This window comes from Diorhabda sublineata, chromosome 9 (assembly GCF_026230105.1).
Source record: "Diorhabda sublineata isolate icDioSubl1.1 chromosome 9, icDioSubl1.1, whole genome shotgun sequence".
Lineage (NCBI taxonomy): Eukaryota > Metazoa > Arthropoda > Insecta > Coleoptera > Chrysomelidae > Diorhabda > Diorhabda sublineata.
In genome coordinates, this window is record NC_079482.1 from 22,928,066 (window position 1) to 22,948,057 (window position 19,992).

The following is a 19,992-nucleotide window of genomic DNA, read 5'->3' on the forward strand; positions in this document are numbered from 1 at the left end:
CGACTATATTCATATGGTATCCTTTCAGTTTCTATGGAGTATTTCGATGTAATACTCATACATTTGATGGTAATAAAAGCAAAGCAGTTAAGAAGATAAATCTATAACACTTCTGATAATTTCAAAGATTATGTTTGGAATCACAAATATTATCATTGTTCTGTTAATGTCTCAAGCGTCTATTTAAAAATCAAAACTTAAAAACCGATGCTCTATCAGTTAATGATCCTTCAAGCCACTTTTTCTAATCTAAAACGAAGAGATATAAATTTTTCCTAATTGTTTTTGTTGCTATAATAATGCGATATTATAGAAAATATTGATAAATGAGTAGATTTCATTTTAAGATGGCCATCAAAGATAAAATACGATTTGGCGATAATTTTGTAAATGTTGACGACAGAAAACTATGTTAGTTCACGTACACGGTCCTCTTGAAGTTATGATATAAAAAAATAACACGACTCATGAATTTTTTTTCCAGCGATGAAAGAAAGACGCGACTGGAATAATAATTGTCAAGCATGCTTGTTGTTTAGCTGGTGAATAATATACAATATTACATACAATGATTTAGTTTTTTACAAAACTGCATATTCATCGAATTTAGTAAAACTTTGATGGAATAATTGAGACAAACTTCTTGTTTCTCACTATAACTCATTCAAATTTATTTCGTGACTTAGAAAATTTGTAGTCAAAGTTCTTCCATCGAATGGAAAGTTGTGTTTCAACTATTACTCCTTGCAAGAATTCTGTATAACGATTAAAAACAAAATTTAAGGTCGCCAAACAAAACGATTGAACTTGATTGAACAGAATTTAAAGAAGCTTAAAAAAATGCGAAAACCTTTCCAGCCCTCTGAACTGCGTTTATGAACATGGTTAATGTTCAATTATATATGTGAGCCGGTATCCATATAACCAATTATATTTTCTACATTCTTATTACCATAGATTCTCATTATATTCACTCAAAAGTCGTACTCAAATCATATCGTGTTTCACGTTACTTTCCTTCAGAGTCTTCGTATGTTATGAACTCAGTTTGGGAGATACAAAGTAAGCGATTTTTTTCAAATACCTAAAAATCAACGAATCTACTAACGCGAAAGTAGAAACTTCAAAAAAATGTACAAGAAATTTCGAAAATATCAAAATAAAATGAATATATTGGAATAGTTGTACACACATTGTATATAAATTTAGAAATTTAATTAATGTGGTTATACATCTACTACTATTTCACAGGCATATGAAGGTAAGGAAATATCTGGTCGAGCGCCAGTTATTGAAATCCGCGTGAATTTAATAGGTAACAAAAACTAACCTAAAATCTGGATTACGGAAACAGAGAATCATTGCAAATTTGTGGGTAGTTCGTGAAAATGTTTTGTTTTGAAATAACACAACAGTGGTTTTGTTGCCCTTGATAATAAATTGATTGCTAACATACGAGGATGGTCCCAGAAGTACCTAATCTAACCTACAAATGGCGGTAGTTGCTTGCAAAATACTGTATTGGAAAGTACACAATCTATACAGCATATGTTTCTAGTTTGAAGACGCCACGTTGTTTAGTTTTTATTTGGCAGCTATAAATAATGAACGTTTCTACTCTGAGTGGGACTGCTCCTTCGTTATCAACAGTAAAATATTGGATAGCATAGTTTAACCAAGTTCGTACGACCTGCGAAAACCAGTATTGCAGTGGTCGACCAAATGAGATGATGACTCCAGAAATGTTTAAAAAAAAATGCATAAAGCGGTACTAGATGATCGTCGAATGAAGATGCTCGAGCTAGCAGACATTGTAGGTATTTCAAAAATTGCATACTAACTAAAAATTTGGACATGAGAAAGCTGTGCACAAGATAGGTGCCGCGTTTGCTCACAATAGAACAAAAAGATGAAGTTGAAGATGTTTCCATCGAATATTTATCAATGTTTCATACAAATAAGCTTTTTGTGGCGTTTCAAAATCTTGGATGAACCGTGGATCTATCACTTCGCACCAGAAAGAAAACAATGAACTTAGAAAATTTTCATTTACTATCTTCGGTTAATAATCAATATATCAATTGATTCGTAATCGATTGTATTTTTGATCCGCGTAGAAGCTTCTATCACTTCCTGGCATTCATGATACAGTTTCAGAGGGTGGAAAATACAAACTTAAATTAAAACAACTATATTTTACCTTGCGTGGTTGTCTCATAATTTCTATATTTGGTTTTATGTTGTTTATGAATTCTCCTATGAATAGTAGGGGAAGGAGTTTCTGGTTCTATATCTGATTCTAAGTTTATATTTAAATATGATTCTATATCTGATGTATCTGAAGAATCTTGTTTTTTATGAGATTCTGCAATAACACAAGTACAAGAAGTTCATTATGTATTACATTAATTCTGATTATCAGTGAATTATTAATAGAGTTCACGTTGAGGGTTAGGAATATTTGATGAAAAATTATGAAAAAGACGATACACTAAATGGAAAATACTAATTTAGGACAATTTAGGACACAGCTATATGGTTTGTTATTATTCATATACTGCGTTTTCTTTTTTATCCTAGTTAATACAATTGGAATAAGCAGGAAATCTTGATAAATTTCTCTTTTATTTTTCAAATTTTATAAACTATGACCGTTACTATTACAAAAAAATCAAGAAATGTTTGTGCTGCTAGATTTTAATTTTGAACCACTTTATATCATATTTTAATTACGAAAAATTGGGAAGAATAAATATTGCACAAGTCAAAAGAAAGAAGATTGCACAAGTCAACATTTTTTGTGAGTTCCAAGGCCTCATAGTCCATTTAAATATGGATAGTACTCAGTTTCGATTCCAATGATTTGCTTGTTTAGAATCGATCGTAGTTTCCAAGAATGTCTGTCATACAGAGTCATGAAAAACTTTATACGGCTACTACAAAATATCAACTCCTCTTTTCTTTATCAATTTACAGTGATTTGTGGAACTGACCCATTTTATTTTTAAATTTTTCCATGATGCTTTCACTAAAAATTGAATAAAGACGCGACCACTTTGAAGCATACGTCGTTTTCTTCGGTTATTTATGCATTGAAAGGAATAATATACAGAATACAATATTCAATACGAAACCCTAATATGATTTTTTTAAAATCGGTCCTGGAATTTAAATTCATACAGGTCGAATACTTAGTAGTGTACTACATAATAAAAAAAATGTTAATTATCAAATGAGCTGTATAAAAAATATAATCGCTTAAAATTTATGTCAATTTTACAAATCATCCTGTAACATAATGAAGAAGAGTTGACCCTTATGGACTCTACATTTGGTAAAAATACGTAAAGTTCCCTTAGTTTTTACGTCTAGTTTTCTGTACACATCTAAATTTTGTTTTTTCTTGTATTTCCATTCATAATAGTTTCGTCCAAAATTGTATTTCATATAACAAAATTGAATATGCATATCCTAGAATTATTATATCGTCTTTAAACATCTTTCCTAGCATTTCCACTTTATTGAAACTGATGTGTTCCTTGAACATTCCATTTTTTCCTGTACGTCGCTCGCATAGGCGACGTAGAGCTTCGATTTCTTCCGTGTTTTCAAATTAAATTATGTCGGATATGAGATTGTCGACTTTTTCGAAATCCACTTTAAGAATAATCTCATTCTACAATATTGCTTCCTACTCATACATAATATTATACAAAGTGATCACCAGAAAAATGTAAGAAATATCATTTACCTTTTTCTTATCATATGGATTTGCCGAACTTTTTTCAGTAGCTAGCTACTCACCTTCTACAGTTAATGAAAATATACTGTAGTCGTTCCTATTATTATTGATTAAACTACAAGTGTAATTTCCCGTATCCTGTATCCTCAGGGAAGTGAAAACTAACAGTTTCCCTATAGAAGTGTCCTGAATTTTGGGCTTCGTATTAGCGCTAAGGGTCCCTTTGGGACCTTTCCACATGACCGGTTCTCCTCCTCTATCTCTACAAGAAATGGCCAAACTTTTTCCTGGCTCAATATTGACTCTGGAGTGGGACAGGTAGAGGCTGCTGGCCAAGTCTGAAACAAAAAGAATTTATGATAGTGAACTTGTAAAGCAAAGTGTTTTCATTGAACTTCATTGCATAAAGACGAAAAAAATTGATTTATAAATGAAATGTATCATTCATTCAGTACGCATTTAAGAATTAAATGTATATATCATCATTACAGAACAAAACTTATTTGAAATTATAGTATATGAAATGGTACATTGAATTACGAATCTTCACTATTTTTCGAGCATAACGACGAAATGGAAGAGCTGGAAATATAGTACTTTAGAAACCAGTTCTCCTCCAATAATTTACATTCAAATCATGAACACTAGTGTTGTTATTACACAGAATAATTCTGATACGAAAGAATCAGCACGCCTTGTTGATCCTTGTTGCCCTCTGTACTACCCTTTTACTCGTCCTAAACCATAGAGACTTTCCAAAATTGGAAAGTCCTCCAGGCATCGGCTTTACACCAAGGCTGTTCCAATTGAACCGTATGAATTTTTCCAATTATGTTGATAAGTATTACAGAGGATGTGGGTCGTAGCTTTCTTTTCTACTTCACACGAATAAGATACTTGATCTTGGTATTATTTCAATAATAAACGACTTCCGTGGCTTTTTAATTGGGCTAAACGGAATCTTGATCTCCCTTAACAAAAGCTGAACTAACTCTACCGATCAGTCTTAAAGTTTTGATTCATCTATGAATTTCTGAAATCACACTCTTTGTTTTTTTCCTCCTTTATCGGCTCAATGAGCTTCTTAATCTGCGAGATTCCCATGGTAAGTTCGAATTATGTCATAGCTTCAGTGGCTCCAAGCCAGGTCGTGGGCAATTTCGTTTCCCTTGAGTCCACGATACCTTGTATTGATTATTTCTTAGTAAACACCAATGAGAGTGAAGGATCAAGCCAGCTCTAAAGTGGTACCCGTCCTCCACTCTTCTTGATGATCACGGTAGTGAAATACCGTTACTGACCATCGATGTATACTCTGGGTAGATTCTTATTACCCTTGCCTTCATTTCCCTTGAACTCTGAGTGTGTTCACATCCCTCTATTAGCACCATCGGCGCCTGAGGTATTCAACGACACGGTCACTCAAATCTTCCTCGCATCGCCCGCCCCTATGGTTAATCCAGAAATGGTCATAACCATATTTTTATATGCAAGCCATCCATCGGTATCAATTTGAGTCATTGGCTTGACATGTTTTTAGATTAAATATATGAAGACCTCATCGGTTCTTTTGGGAAAAATTTGATGGTATCAAGGATCCAATGTCTTTTAATGAAGCGGTCTTTTTGGTATTTTCGCCATCCGAACTTTATACCACGGGCTAGGACAAATTATTGAGGTCCACGAAGATCAGAATGAGCATCTTGTTGATCGATGAATCGGTCTGCGTCTAATTATTGCAAATCTTGAAGCACGAGAGTCACAGCTTCCGACGTAACCTACACTTTTTTATATTATTTATTATTATATTTTACATATGATCATTGACAATTCTTCATTTGTTGTAATTGAGAGGTTTCAGGTTTCCTGATCGTATTTTCAAAGTATGAGTCTATGAGACCCGGAATGGTGGAAAAGTAGTCGCAGTTACGGTTAATATCAACTGAAAGAGAAAAAAAATAAAACACTCGACAGCAAATAAACTTTGAATTTGAAAGAGGTAACTCATCGTATTGACTCTATACCTTTTATTTTAGGTATAATTCGCTTTGTTCTTGAAATTGAGGGAAATTAAGTTCATCTATTACCATTTGTATTTGTGAATGAAGTATTTTTTAAATGAACAGTAATAGTTAAACATCGACTGAAATTATATCCCCGATAGAGTTGAATTTTACTCAAACTTCATACAAATTCTGAGCATTTAACTCCCCAACGGGCTCTATAATCTTGGTACAGCTTATAACGGAAAGCAATCAAATTGCATAATTCAACAACTGCATATCGAAGCTGGGTGGTTATTAGAGTGAATTGCATCGCTTTTTGAATCTAATTAGAAGACAATATCTTCTAGACAATAATTAAAGTTTTGTGAGGATGAAGGAACTTATATTTATACAACTCAATACAGTACGAAGCACTGAAATTTGTGTTGAAGCAGCAAATATTTGCAAGTGAGGCAACGCAAGATAATTGTTGAGTGAGCACAGGTTATCAACAAATTTAATACAAAAATATCTTTAAATAATATGAATTGTGAATATACAGATGAGAATTAATATAAATTATTGTTTTCCGAGCTTCAAATTCGGTGTTTTATGCTTAAAAATGTTTCTTGAAATAATTTGTGACTAGAAAAGCTGCATTTTTGAATACTACCATTCCTAAGTAGTGGGATAGGATTAGTATTCTTTCTAAAATGTTAACAGGTGATGAAACATATATTGTACCATTTTATAACGTTCGTACTCAACTGAAAACCTTATTTGGATTCACGAAGACCAATCATCACCGATTATGGAGAAAAACCAAAGGTCTGCCAAGATTTTTTTTCGCGCAGTTTTCTTTTGGAGTTCAAAACGTCATTATAAGTATATAGAGGGAAAGTCGAATGATTACGTAACAATTCTACAATTCATTTACTTATTTTTACTCAATATGAGTTAAGTGTTTTTTAAAAATTTGAAATCCACATCAAAATATGCTAGTCAATCTTGTAGTGGTAATATGATTAATTATTGAAGTTATTATTGAACTGATTATATAAATACACATTTACCTAGTAGATTTTCTTGTATAATTTTCTTAAGAATATGTATTTTCGTTGCATCTTTAAAAACTTATCTGAATAGGTAGATATTCACTATCTTAACTATATTAGGTATAATTTATAACTAAGAATAAAAGTACCAGCCAGTGAGACAACAATTTATAATCACCAAAGCTTCGGTTTTCACAAAAATTGTTTAAAAAAAAATAATAATCAAAGTATGATGCTGAATACACGATGCTTTGCCTTAAAACAGCTATCGAGACATTTTCGGTATAATGTTTTGAATTTACAATAAAAATTGAACACGACCTTCGTTAACTCTGATCTGAATCTCGATCTAAGTTAATATCTGCGATCATTTGATCGCTGGATCTACCTAAATTCGAGTTATAATTTCCGTTTACTCAATAAGGGATTCCCATAATCTGAGATTATGTTTTAGAAAATCCTATACAATTCTAATGTATATCAACCTTAATTTATTTGGAGCGTACCTAAGGAAAAGAAAAACATTGTACATCGATTGGTAAGTGCAGAGTTTTCGTTTTCAATTTAGTACATTATAATTTGTATAGATTTTTATTTCAAATAGCAGGTTTTAGCGTATAAAATTGATGCGAAGTTCAGAATTTAATTTCGATTTGAAAGCCATACGATAACTTCTGATTTTAATACAAACATTTTTAGTTTGCCTTTTTCCATTATTCATCATTACACGCGGTGGCATATTTACATTTTGTTAACAATAGCACGAAATAGCCGTAAACAGACAATATAAATTGATTATGTGGAAAACTCTCTAATTGAATTTGGACAGAAGTGAAAAACCGGCAAATTTCAGTAACTGTTGAATAATAAACCCAATTTTCGATGAAAGGCACAGTTTAATAAATACTGGACCATATATTTTCACGACTTTTACATAATTTTAAAAATGATATTCAGTCAAAAGCATACTCAACAACAAGAAACATTAAATATTATAGTACTCTAAACTCATTGGTTTTATTTGTATAGAAAAATACTAAAAATTGTGGTGAAGAGAGTATTGAGAAAATTTAGGGAGTTTGTAACTTTTTTATAAACTAAACAGCAAATGTAGCAAAAATTATATACAACTAACTAACCCAGTAAACTTTATTCCGCCTTTAAAGCAATTGATGAGCAGATTTTTGATTTTATTAAGTTCAATTTTCATTCATTGAAGTATCTTGTTATAGACGACATTTTTGTTTTATTATCAAGCACAAGAACAAGATGATATTCCGATCCGTGAACATGCCACATATAATTGACATTGGGAAATATATAAATTTTCTACATTCAGATCAAAAACTTTTAAACGCCGGCCATGTGATTTGTTAATGGTGATGGTGAATGTGAGAAGTCGTTCAAACTCAAATCAGTCGGAATCATCGACATCCTCGGAACGAGAGCTTCCTAATCAATTCAAATTACTACAAAACTAAACTTTATGCTTAAATTGTGGTAACCCAGACACATACAAATATATAACTACCTTGATGTCGGATTAAATCCTCGTTTTTCGATTATGTCTGCCCCAAATTTAGTGATTTAGAAATAACAATTGTCAAAAATGTCTTTTTCTAACTTAAACAACACAATCCTAACGTTCCTTAGAAAAATTTCAATGCGCCACAATATTTGCAAACAACGTCATTGTCATTGTCATTGTTAATGATATTATCGGTACTATGTGCTAGAAGGAAATCGAAGCAAACACATCAACCTATCAACTTCTAGACTTCTAATTGTCAAATTTTCAATCATATTTAATCAGTTGCGTTTTGCTATTTCGCGTCAGCTGCGTTTTGTTATACCGTTTTTAATAAATGAACGGCTAAACTGATTTTCTGACTGATGAAAACTCTTTACGATCTTTAAATAGCAACTATTTTCGAATTTATCTCAACTCTAAACTATATATTCAATCACACAACTCCGACATTTGGGTATCATACAATCAGCACGCGATGATAATTATTATGATGATCTTAGTCACATTTTCTTTGGATGCAAAAATTTCAATCACAAAACGAACAATTTATTATAATTACTTGCTAAGCAATATTACATCCTGTCTTTGAATCTTACTTATAGGTAGATAACTGTCATGTTTTAGATCTAATTGTTAATTCGATCAAGAATATTGAAATTAATATTCAGGTAGAGTCATTAAAAAAATCTGTGGACATTTTCGTTGACACTCACTAACGTCTTGAAATCGCAACGATCTTTAATGCCTGTGATTATGCAAAAAATGTGAATATTCGTTTAGAAGTAATTTTCGGCAATCGGACAAAATATTAATTTCTTGAAGGTATCTCAACCGAGGACTTGACATATATTATGAAAGACTGGGATTGAGGATTGGAATAGTTCTTCAGAAACGCTCCATAGAAAACTGGATAGCATTTGAAAAATGTTCTACTGAAAATCTATCTTCTAGCGTACTAACGAAGCAACCTTTTCCAAGTTTATTGTGAATTTGCAGACTTTATCGAATACAGCATCTTATTGAATACACCATATGCTCCAAAGCTGCACAGGGTGGAGAGAAATCTACCACTGGAATAATATTTTTATTATTAGTTTTGGCACCTTTCACTTATCAATTTAGTATACAAAAATATTGTGGACAAAACACAAAGTTAATTCGCGTAGTGGAATATAAAGAATACAATCGATAATGGTCAATAATCAAAAAAATTTTGATGATTTTTTGTAAAGGTATTGATTGATGTTCAGAAACTCAAACAACTTCGGACTGCAATATTTGTTAGTCTTTAAGATATAGTAAATATTCGTAATAACAGATTATTCTGGAATCCATCAGTTCTAATGTAGTTACTAATAATCATCAAATATTTGATCAAATCAGTGCCTCGGGGTTCAAAGGATTGATTGAATATCCGATAATATCTAGGGATTATAAACACAAGTTGAATTACTGCTTGTTGTCTTAAGTTTTTGTTCAAGATGTTCGTTTGGGTTATTGATCACTAATAAACCTTGAAGTTTAATTTGATAATTATCAGTCAATGCCTTACAATTATACATAGTGGATTCTCCATAGCAAATGAAATATATTTCTGCAGAATTTTGTTTATTTACTTCATTTATCAGTTGATATATTGACAAAAAAGCCTATTCGACTCAAGTGTGTTTAAGTGGAATCGTTATAGTTCGAAATAGTTTGAAACGTCAATATATTTTTCAAAAATTAATTTTCAGTCACAAAAGAGGTAAAATAAAAACGATTTATTAACAAAAGATATAATTATTTGTTGTCTGTAATATCTAATAAAATAAATTCTCATTTTTGATCCTACTGCCTTATAAATTGTTGAATTTGGAGAACAAATCAAATCCAACAGTTGAAATTTAAGAGATATCAAAGATACACAATTAAATATTTCGAAATATAATCGTATTTCATTATCAATCTAACTATAGGTCCTAGATATATCTGTCATTAAGTTATTTTCTCTCCCCTTTTATTGTAAGCAACGCATTTTTGACACATTACACTCTGGTCTTAAGATCAATCAGCATATTTCTGCTAACTTCAATCACTCAATAGCATCCTCAAATTACTAATTTAACACGCACTTCGTCAACCCACTACAACAACTCGAAAAGTTTAATTCTCTTGAGTATTCTCAATATTCCTACAGTTTTAAGGAGCTGGATCACCTCAACATTGGTATTGTGATGAAGTCGCAGCTCAATACTCGCAGGAAAGTTGATCAATAGTACCCATATCTAAAGGCTACTCGTTCGATTAGACTACTAAGTACCTCTTTTTGGCATCTTCGAGTGATTTGAAGATTGCCTTGACTAGTTCACCCTCTTAGTTGAAGCTTGTTTTATACGAACAAGTGAAGTTTCCTCCGATGAGTATTTTTTCTGCGAAACTTAGCTTAGTTTGAGCTGATACAGGTATTTTGGAAGATATATCCGTCGGCAGATTTCCAGCATCGAGAAAAGTATGGAAACGCCAGATAAGTTTTGAACAAGTAGTAAGGCTGAGGAAAGACCACGTCAGGTAGGTTCCCAATGACTAAAAATTTCGTCTCAAGCTCAATGAGAAACATTAGTTAAAGGTGTATACAGTGGGGTATCACTTACAAAGGTTATTCAGTAGAGGCTACGAGTTATATTTTTGAACTTGAACTCACTATTTTTAATCTGTAGAATTGTTACCACATGTGCACGAAAAATGTGAACATCTCTTCATCCAATTGTAGAAATTATTTTAGATATATTGAACTCATTAAAGAATGGCACTTGAAATCTAATGTTTTTATGATTAGTTTTTATGATTAGTATGTAATAGACTAATCCCATTTTCATTTTTCAAAAGCTTAATATAATATGGAATATATATAAAAAGGTGTAGGAAATGAGGAATTGAAGAAATTCGTCTAAATTTTGACACTGAAATCAATCAAAAGAATAAATAACTTTATCAAAAGCCTCTATCATAAATCCTTCAAATTTAGATTACGTGAGGAAAACGCGGGGCTTTGCAAGTCTATTCGTAGTACATCTTCATTAACTTTACACAAGACATTTGTTTTCATATAAAACGTGTTTCGTTCCGTCAAGAATTTTGTGTACTATCATAAAAAGAATATAATAAGATCGTGATAAAAGTTTGCTGAAGTAGCTCATAAATATCGAATCAGATCCCTCAATTTATAAGTTTGAAACAACTGTCAATACGCGGTAAGTTATTAGAGCAAATTTTTGTATCAGAATCTGTTCATGCTACTCTACATCTCACTACTATTGAAATCAAAATAATACGCTGTATTATTCAAAATGATTAGAGAAATTGGTATTTGTATAATTTGTATAATTATGATAACCGCTAGAGGAACTCAAACAATTATGTTTGTTGGTACTAATGAGCTTGGTGAATATTTGTAGATGGCCAAGAGTTAGTGAAGAGAAATCCCAAGGATGGAATTTTAGATTTGGAAAAGAATGAAAAATAAGTAATAATGGAAAAATCAAGTATCACCGAGCACTGCGTCAGTTATAATCATGAAAGAAATATCGATAATGTTAACTTGTTCAAAAGGGTTCAGAATAATAAATTGTCGAATTCGTTGGAACGTATTGAGATTATTAAATGTGACAATAATTCAAATAGTAACAAAGAAACTATTCCTCAAATTCCTATAGTTCATTGTTTAGACAATGAATGTGGAATTCTCTACAAAAGTAGCTTCCTCACTAGAATTATTTTCCATTGAAAAAAGTTGTGACATCCAGGATGTAGTGAGATGGTCAAGAAATCGGCGAAGTGAATCGAGAGACCACGTGGACAGAATGTCAGACGACAGGTAGGTAAAAATTGCAAAGAAAGAATAGATCCCGACCACCAGGACGACCACCAACATCATCCCAGTTACAGCTAGGCAACAATTGATGTAAACACAGGACTATTTAGGTTATGTTGATAAGTTTCAGTATCTGAGGACGATAACTTGGTTATCGAAACGCGAGTCAAACAATGTCATTGTAATTGTGAAATCGTATCGTGAACAATATGCTCAGTAAATATATCATGTTCTGATTAATAAATTTATTCTTCAGTGGAGGAAAGTAGTTGTTTGTCGTGGTTTTATTGAAAAAATAATAATTCACCTTATATTAGCACACACCTCGATTGTTCATATTAAATCAAGGTCGTCAATTCAGAGAATGGCATGACCTGGCGCTATTATCTGATGAATTCTCGCTTTTTTTCAACTTAAAACATTTGCAGAAACGTCACTACTTCAATCTATCAATCTTCCAAGTAATTTTGTTGGGAATTTTAGGTAACTACAGGTGTTAATAAACGAATTTATTGCAACAAAATGATTTTGTTTTTAATTTTTGCTTGGATGAATCGCTTATATGAATTCGGTTTGAGCAAAGAAGTCGACAATACTTTTAGATGGTTGCAAAAATTGAAAATAATATGGTAAAATTATTCGATTCAATTCAATTTGATCAATTATTGGGAAAATATTTCGAGCAGGCACCAAAAAGGTTCGAGATTGCATGTGATGAACGGCAACTACGATCAGATTTTTTCACTTGAAACAAATCTAACAAAAGGCAAACCACGTTGCATGAAATCCCTAAAAAGTACCCCCTCCCGATCCCAGAACACATCCGACTGCGTTCCTTTGACTTTTTTTAGTGGCAATTAAGAAATTATTAATGAAAATAATTAAATCCCACATTTATTCTCCTGTGATAATAGAGTCCGACAACTTCTTTATGTTGCCTACCCCTTCACATTGCTGAAGAAACTTGCCAGTACAGTCAAGGCGTTGCTCTTTGTGACCTTCGGTCTGGAGAAACCGAACAGGACTCACAATGCGATAAATCCAACATTTTTAATGAAGTAATTGCAATTGAACTAAGTGAAATCTTAGGAACTCAATAACTCAACGGATAGTTGATTGTATCTAAAACCGGCAATGTTCACTCCATTCTCAATCGTGGCCATCAACAAAAACCCTGCACCATTTTCTAACTTGCTAAGCGGATATGCACTAGTACCTTTCTTCGAGGATATAGCTCATTGGGAACCTTCTTGGTACAACTCTCTTACATTTTAGCGTGGTGTACGTCTGCAATCTATTTTAACAAGAGCTCATTGAACATATCACACAATTTAAATGTGTGCAAATTATACTGCCTCAAATGTCACCTTCGTGTTTTTGCGTTCATCTTAATTCCATTTTCTAATTTCTAATTTAACTTTTGATACTACGAATATGGAGAACATCTAATTACGAGGATATATTGATATCTAGTTAGTCGAGACCAGTTCCATGCATAATCAAAATATTGCGTTACCATAGCAACGAACAATAACTTATTAGAAGTGTAAGTGTAAAGTTTGACGTCAAAAAAGTAAACCAGAGCTACGCAATAAATTGAAAGAAAAAAGATGTCAACCGAAATTGTGAAATTCGAAAAATTGGAGTATCGAGTCATCATCAAGTACCTGTATTTAAAAGAGTTAAGAGGAAAGCAGATTTACGAAGATATGCTTAATACTCTTGGTGGTCAATGTCTTTTGTATCCGACCGTGGAAAATTGGACTGCAAGCTTCAAAAGAAGTGAATTTTCCATTGAAGATTATGACCGATCGGGAAGGTCAGTGTCTATGTCAGTCCCGAAAATATCGATGCAGTTCATGACATGACTTTATCAGACCGTCTAATTGGGCCAAAACGAATATCTGAAGCACTGAATATTTCATACGAACACGTTCATCATATGATTCACGTTAATTTGGACATGAGAAAAATTGCTGCAAAATGGATCCCCAAATGTTTGAATGTTGACCAAAAGCGTGTAGAAGCATCGCGTTCGATCTGTGCTCGATTTGAAAACGATGTAGACTTCTCAAACCGAATTGTTACTATGGATGAGACTTGGGTAGATTTCTACGATCCAGAAACAAAGCAACAATCGGTGGAATGGCGACACTCTGGTTCTCCAAGACCTAAGAAGTTTCGTGTCCAAAAATCTGCTGGAAAAATTCTTGGTTCAGTTTTTTGGGATTGCAATGGAGTAATCATAATTGATTTTTTAGGGTGAAACAATAACTGGAGATTACTATTCGACATTAGTGACCACTCTACGGGAAAAAATTAAAGAGAAAAGACGCGCAAAACCATCCAAAGGTGTTTTTTTGTTTCAGGACAACGCCCCTGCGCACAAATCTCATGTTGCAATGCAAAAAGTTCGTTATTCAGGGTTTGAATTACTAGAACATCCCCCTTATTCACCAAATTTGGCTCCATTCGACTGTCATCTCGTTCCTCAACTGATAAAAACTTTAAAAGGTCGTAAATTTTCTTCCAACGAGGAGGTAATAAAAGCTGTGGAGTTCTGGTTTGCAGAGCAAGAAAAAAATTTTTTTAAAGATCTAGAGACGTTGCAGGTTCGCTGTAATAAATGTATCCAATTAAGAGGATAATATGTTGAGTAAAGAGATATTTTGAGATTGGGATTTTGTTTGGTTTTGAAGTAGGCTAGGAATTTTTCGATATATCCTCGTATAACCCGCCATAAATCGATCAAATTATATCAAATTAGATTGATTAACTGAAAGCTGTCATTATATCCGACCCAGCTCGCATTTAACTTCGATCATATTGTAATTGTACGTAATAGAAGACGTTCATTTACTCACGTGTAGTTGGTCTTCTTGAGGTCTATTCTATCTTTGACAAACGGCAAACGAAATTGGTTGGTACAACTTTGATCACGAACATTTCAACACAAAATTCCCCTTCTGCTTGTTTTTTTCTACATATCTCCCTTTTTTTTGTTTGTATTGTCTCTTGTTTACGTAAGAATAAGTATGCATTTTTCTTGAATATGTTATATTCCAAATTCCCTTCTCAATTTTGTATTTTCATTATATCTATTAAAGGTATTGATTAAAATCTTGGGTACAGTCATTTATCGAGTGTCCCTCCAAGTTTCTACGATTCCAATACACATAAAAGGACCTAAAATACGAAACACTGCAATAGATGAAATTTCGTTGTCAGCAGTAGGTCGTATTAATGTGTGGTTTCATCCCGATTTATACTGTATTGGCCTTTTAATCGCTAGTTCTGGTCTTCTCATTTATATCATTACCTATATTTGTTTGTAATTCTCGTACCTATCAATAAAATCACGTGGGGATTAGTTTTCAATCATTGTAAACAATTTTCATATGCGAATAAGAAAATTTCCTTATGCAAATGCACCCTGAATCATGATTGATTTCTGGTAATGTATTAGACTTGATCAAGGGCTCGTACATTCCAAATCTTATAGAAAACATTCAGCGTCAATGATTACGTTGAAGGATTACGCGGTAGTTCATGTAAATACCTCAATATGGAATACAGGGTGGAAAATGAACTATATCTTCAAGATTCCTGGGTTTGCAATCACACACTAGATGACATATTAACTATCCTAATGTTTTGATGGTTCAAGTTCAATACGTATAAACATATTAGATTCAATTATATCTACTATCAACTATCTACATTACTACTTTACTATATAACTAATAATTATCTATATTATATTTTATGTAATGGTCTGTGTTTATACTAAATTGGATGGAGCTGTGTTTAATTATACACCTTGTATTGCTCAAGTACATTCCCAATGATACAGTAATTAGTTATTGATTGTTCAAAACAACTATGACGAGCATAATTTTTGGTTTCTATGAACCTTGTCCTCGCGTTCAGTCAACTCGGTTTATATTAATCTTTCTGACCTTTAGGATAATAACCACTCCACCATTTCCAACTAAAAAATGATTCAGTTTTCAGTTTTACTGTCTTTTATCAATAGTGTATTGATAAATAAATATTATTAGGTAAAATTTCGTAGGTAAGAAGTTGATCTTATGTTTCAATTAAAAGTTACGAAAATTAATCCAAATTTTTTTTCTATAACTTGTGTTGAGCTTACAAGAATTGCTGTAATATTAAATTCTAGTGCTAGATACAAAAAAGTATTATCAGATAGACTCTCAGTTCCTTGAGTTAATGTAAATATATTTAACACATGTTTTCAGCATTGAAAATACGTCTAAAAGTTCCCTTGGAGTTCCCTACCATTTCTATATCCACGCTTCAATCCATTTTCCACATAACAGACGTTAATTTTCGATATGCTGACACGACACTTTTTGAACTTTATGTCTTTTTGTCAAGACAACGTTGAAACGTACCAAACAAAATCTTTAAAATTGTATCAACATATGAAATCATAAGTTACTGAAAATATTATAATTATATAATCTTTCGAATGATGTAAAAGCTTTTCAACACAGTTCCTTGTTTACAATAATAAACTGAGCTGAGAACTGAGAACAAACAGACAAACATTATGTTTTATTAATAATGTTATGAACAAGTTCGTGATATGGGTCCTGGAGCCGGTCCTGTCCGGTTGTAGTGAATTGTAGCATTTGGGGAAGGCGCGGCACGTTTGATATACTGCGGAATTCATTCAATGTTTGTTTTCATATATTTTCTCATCATAGCAGACGATTTGTTTTGTTTATTTATTTTCTAGAATTTCCGAAAACTTTTTAATATATATAAACGAGTTTTGTGAGCACGTTAGTTTATAATAAATAGTCATAGTGAACAGAACTAAATAGAGAATTAACCAAAGAATTCAAATTCATTATATAAGTTAGTTAAGTGTTAGATATAAGCTGATTATTATAATTTAGTTAAGTATAGTGTAAAGTACGTGAGAGATAGTGTTTATAAATTCATCCACCGAAGGAAAGAGTGTACATAAATAAGATTATATTATATGATTTGCGTATTTATGACAATAACATGAAATTTTCGTAATATCAGATACTGTGACTCATAAATTCCATGTTACAAAATTTTACGGCGATTCAAAGTGCACAAAAAGTTTATAAAAGACTAAACGTCGTGTTTTATTGCTGAAAATCACACGTAAACCAAATATACACGCCTTATCTACATTGAAAACAACATCGCCAACCAGTGAAAAGTAAATCAACTGTTTTAGCGAAGCAAGCGAAATTTTCCAATTATTTAGTGACGATGTTGAAGTAATTCCATAACCTCACGAAATCGTTTCCGGAAGCTTGGATATTTTATATGAATTAAGTTGTTCCAAGGAAAGTTCGATTGAATGGTTTAAATGAACAGCCGTCATAACTCGATCAATATAGTATATTCTAAATGTTTCGACAAGTTAGTACAAGATGTTAATTTTTTTTTTCAAAATCAATGATTTTATCAACAGAAAAATGTTGAGATGAATTTCTTTAATTGGATATAGCAACTGGAGGGCATTTTTTCCTCAAAAGGGGAACAAAAGTAATGGAAATGTGATAATATGATAGCCCACAAATTTGACATGTTAAACTTTGAGCTTCCGCAATATTGTACTAAAAATGTAGTTCAAATTACACACATGGATAACATAATATCTTATAAAACTCGAAAATGTCATAAAGCAAAATTTATTTAGAAAATATTGAATTAAATTAGTCTCTACATTAGAATGAAGATTCCAGTAGCATCACTACAACCTTCTTGAGTCCATTATAGATATTAATTACCCTGGTTTCAGTCCTCCGAAATTGGAACACGTCTGAAACCGTTGGTTTTATTCATACTTAACATACTGTTCACACGACCACGTCACCAATTAAATTGTCTGATGTGTATTTCGACCAAGTTGTCGTCTTCAAAGACTGGAAAATGAGCAGGTAAAAGTGCGTCACACAGTCTAATTGTTGATGTAGTGGTAGCATCAATAATATCTATTGAAAAAAAGGTATAAACTGTTTTTATCACTATCTTAAATTATTTCTTTTGTACTTTCAATTTTTTTTTGTTTTCTAGATTGAGAATTGTCGCCCCTCATCTTACGTTCTTCTTTCTTTATTTGCTATTCCCTCCAGATTATTCTCATGAAGAGTATTGGTCTGCAATCCTCATTTTTCTTGTATTCTGCCTCTTCATTTCAACATTTCGAAGCTTTCGGTTTTTCAGAAAGAAAAAATCACAATTGATTCAATGGAAGTTTGTGCCGAAGGTTGTTTTTTATTGAAATCTCTAGGAGTTGTAGCTTGTTCAAAATTTCCGGACGCAAAATCAATTTTGGGAATGTTTTCACCGATGATGTTTCATCTTGTCTTTGGCTTTGCAAACTCCGTAATAACTGCAATTTAGAATTCTACCACTTGTACTTGCTAGAATAATGTGTTAATTTTATGGTAGTATAAAGAATATGGCACATATAAGATTATTCATAATCGAAAAATTGCCGACTAGCGAATTAAAAATATATATGGAAAATACTATCTATGGATATTCATGAAACATGAAGAATTATGGTTAAAAATGGATTTGCAAATATTTGAATTGCGAGAAAAATCATGAAACTTGATCGTTCTTCCAAAACCTTTTCCATTTTGTTCGTGATAGTTCTTCTGCAGCTTATTCCCTCTGTTCTTAGTGGCTTTGTTGAGTTCGTTCATGCAGATCTTTCTTGGTCTTTCTCTTATTTCCGCCTTATTAATATGGTTTCTAATATTCTTCTTGGAATCCTTTTCTCATCAAACTTTTAACATCTCCGAACCATATTGGTTGATTTTCTTCTATGTACTGTTTTGTATTTATTATTTGTCTGTATGTTTCCTTTCTGTTGTCTCTTGATTTTTCTCCCGTAACTTTCGGAGCCATAGATAAGATTATATCTACTAGTATTTCATTGTTCTATAGAAAAGATACTTTTCCTGCGTTCGCTGTTTCTTCCTGTTAATTCTTTGTCCAATTTTTCATCTCCTGCTATCATTGAGCCGTCGTATTTGAAGTGGTCTATTTGATCATTTCTTTGTTTGATGATGTCTCTGTTACTGTTCTTATGATGAGTTTTGGTTTTATCTATGTCTTCATATTCTGTTCGGTTATACAGCTCGAGATTTATGTTTAGGGTCAATCAATGATTGTCAAGATATGAAAAAGTTTCAGTATCGTGAGTTGATGCCAGATTCTCAATAATTTCTTTCCATTATTGAAATGGGGTTATTTGATTCTAGTCAACGATAAAAGCTCCGCGATTAACTTAAGCAATATATCTTTCGCATAAATTTTCAGTTCAGAATATTTTGTTGTAATTAGTAAACGAAATCGGCGCTCATACAAACACGTTATCATGATACATAATTTAATAGAGAGAATTTCGCTAATGATCCACAGAAAATCCCTACCTGGGAGTTATGAAGCTGTTTGTTGAGAACTTTCACGATTACGAATGAAATGGAAGTTGACCGTTTTCATGTGAATATTCCTCTTAATAATTTATGTAAAGTGTTTTAATTACATTTTGATATACACTTTGTGTTAAACCAATGATTGATTAAGAGGATCAATATAAAGCGAATGATGATTAAATTAATAGGAATCGAGATATCTTTGGAATTTCCACGAAAACTATCATGAATATCATTTAAGACACCAATCCAGACGTTAACCGAAAACCTTATCATAGGGATTTTCTTCTGTGAACATATGTAAAAATTATCGAAGAGATTTATCCCGTATCTTGTAAATTGGACTTCATCTGTAAATAGTACCCT

General features: G+C 32.3%; 1 protein-coding gene across 2 annotated transcripts in view; it reads right to left on the reverse strand.

Moving 5' to 3' along the window:
• Positions 1–19,992, reverse strand: part of LOC130448872 (fasciclin-2) — a 177,585-nt gene that overhangs the window by 50,518 nt on the left and 107,075 nt on the right. For both annotated transcript variants that reach the window (XM_056786439.1, XM_056786440.1), the window contains exon 3: positions 3,805–4,080. In XM_056786439.1, coding sequence (XP_056642417.1) covers positions 3,805–4,080 — 276 coding nt within the window. The remainder of the gene's footprint in view (positions 1–3,804; positions 4,081–19,992) is intronic.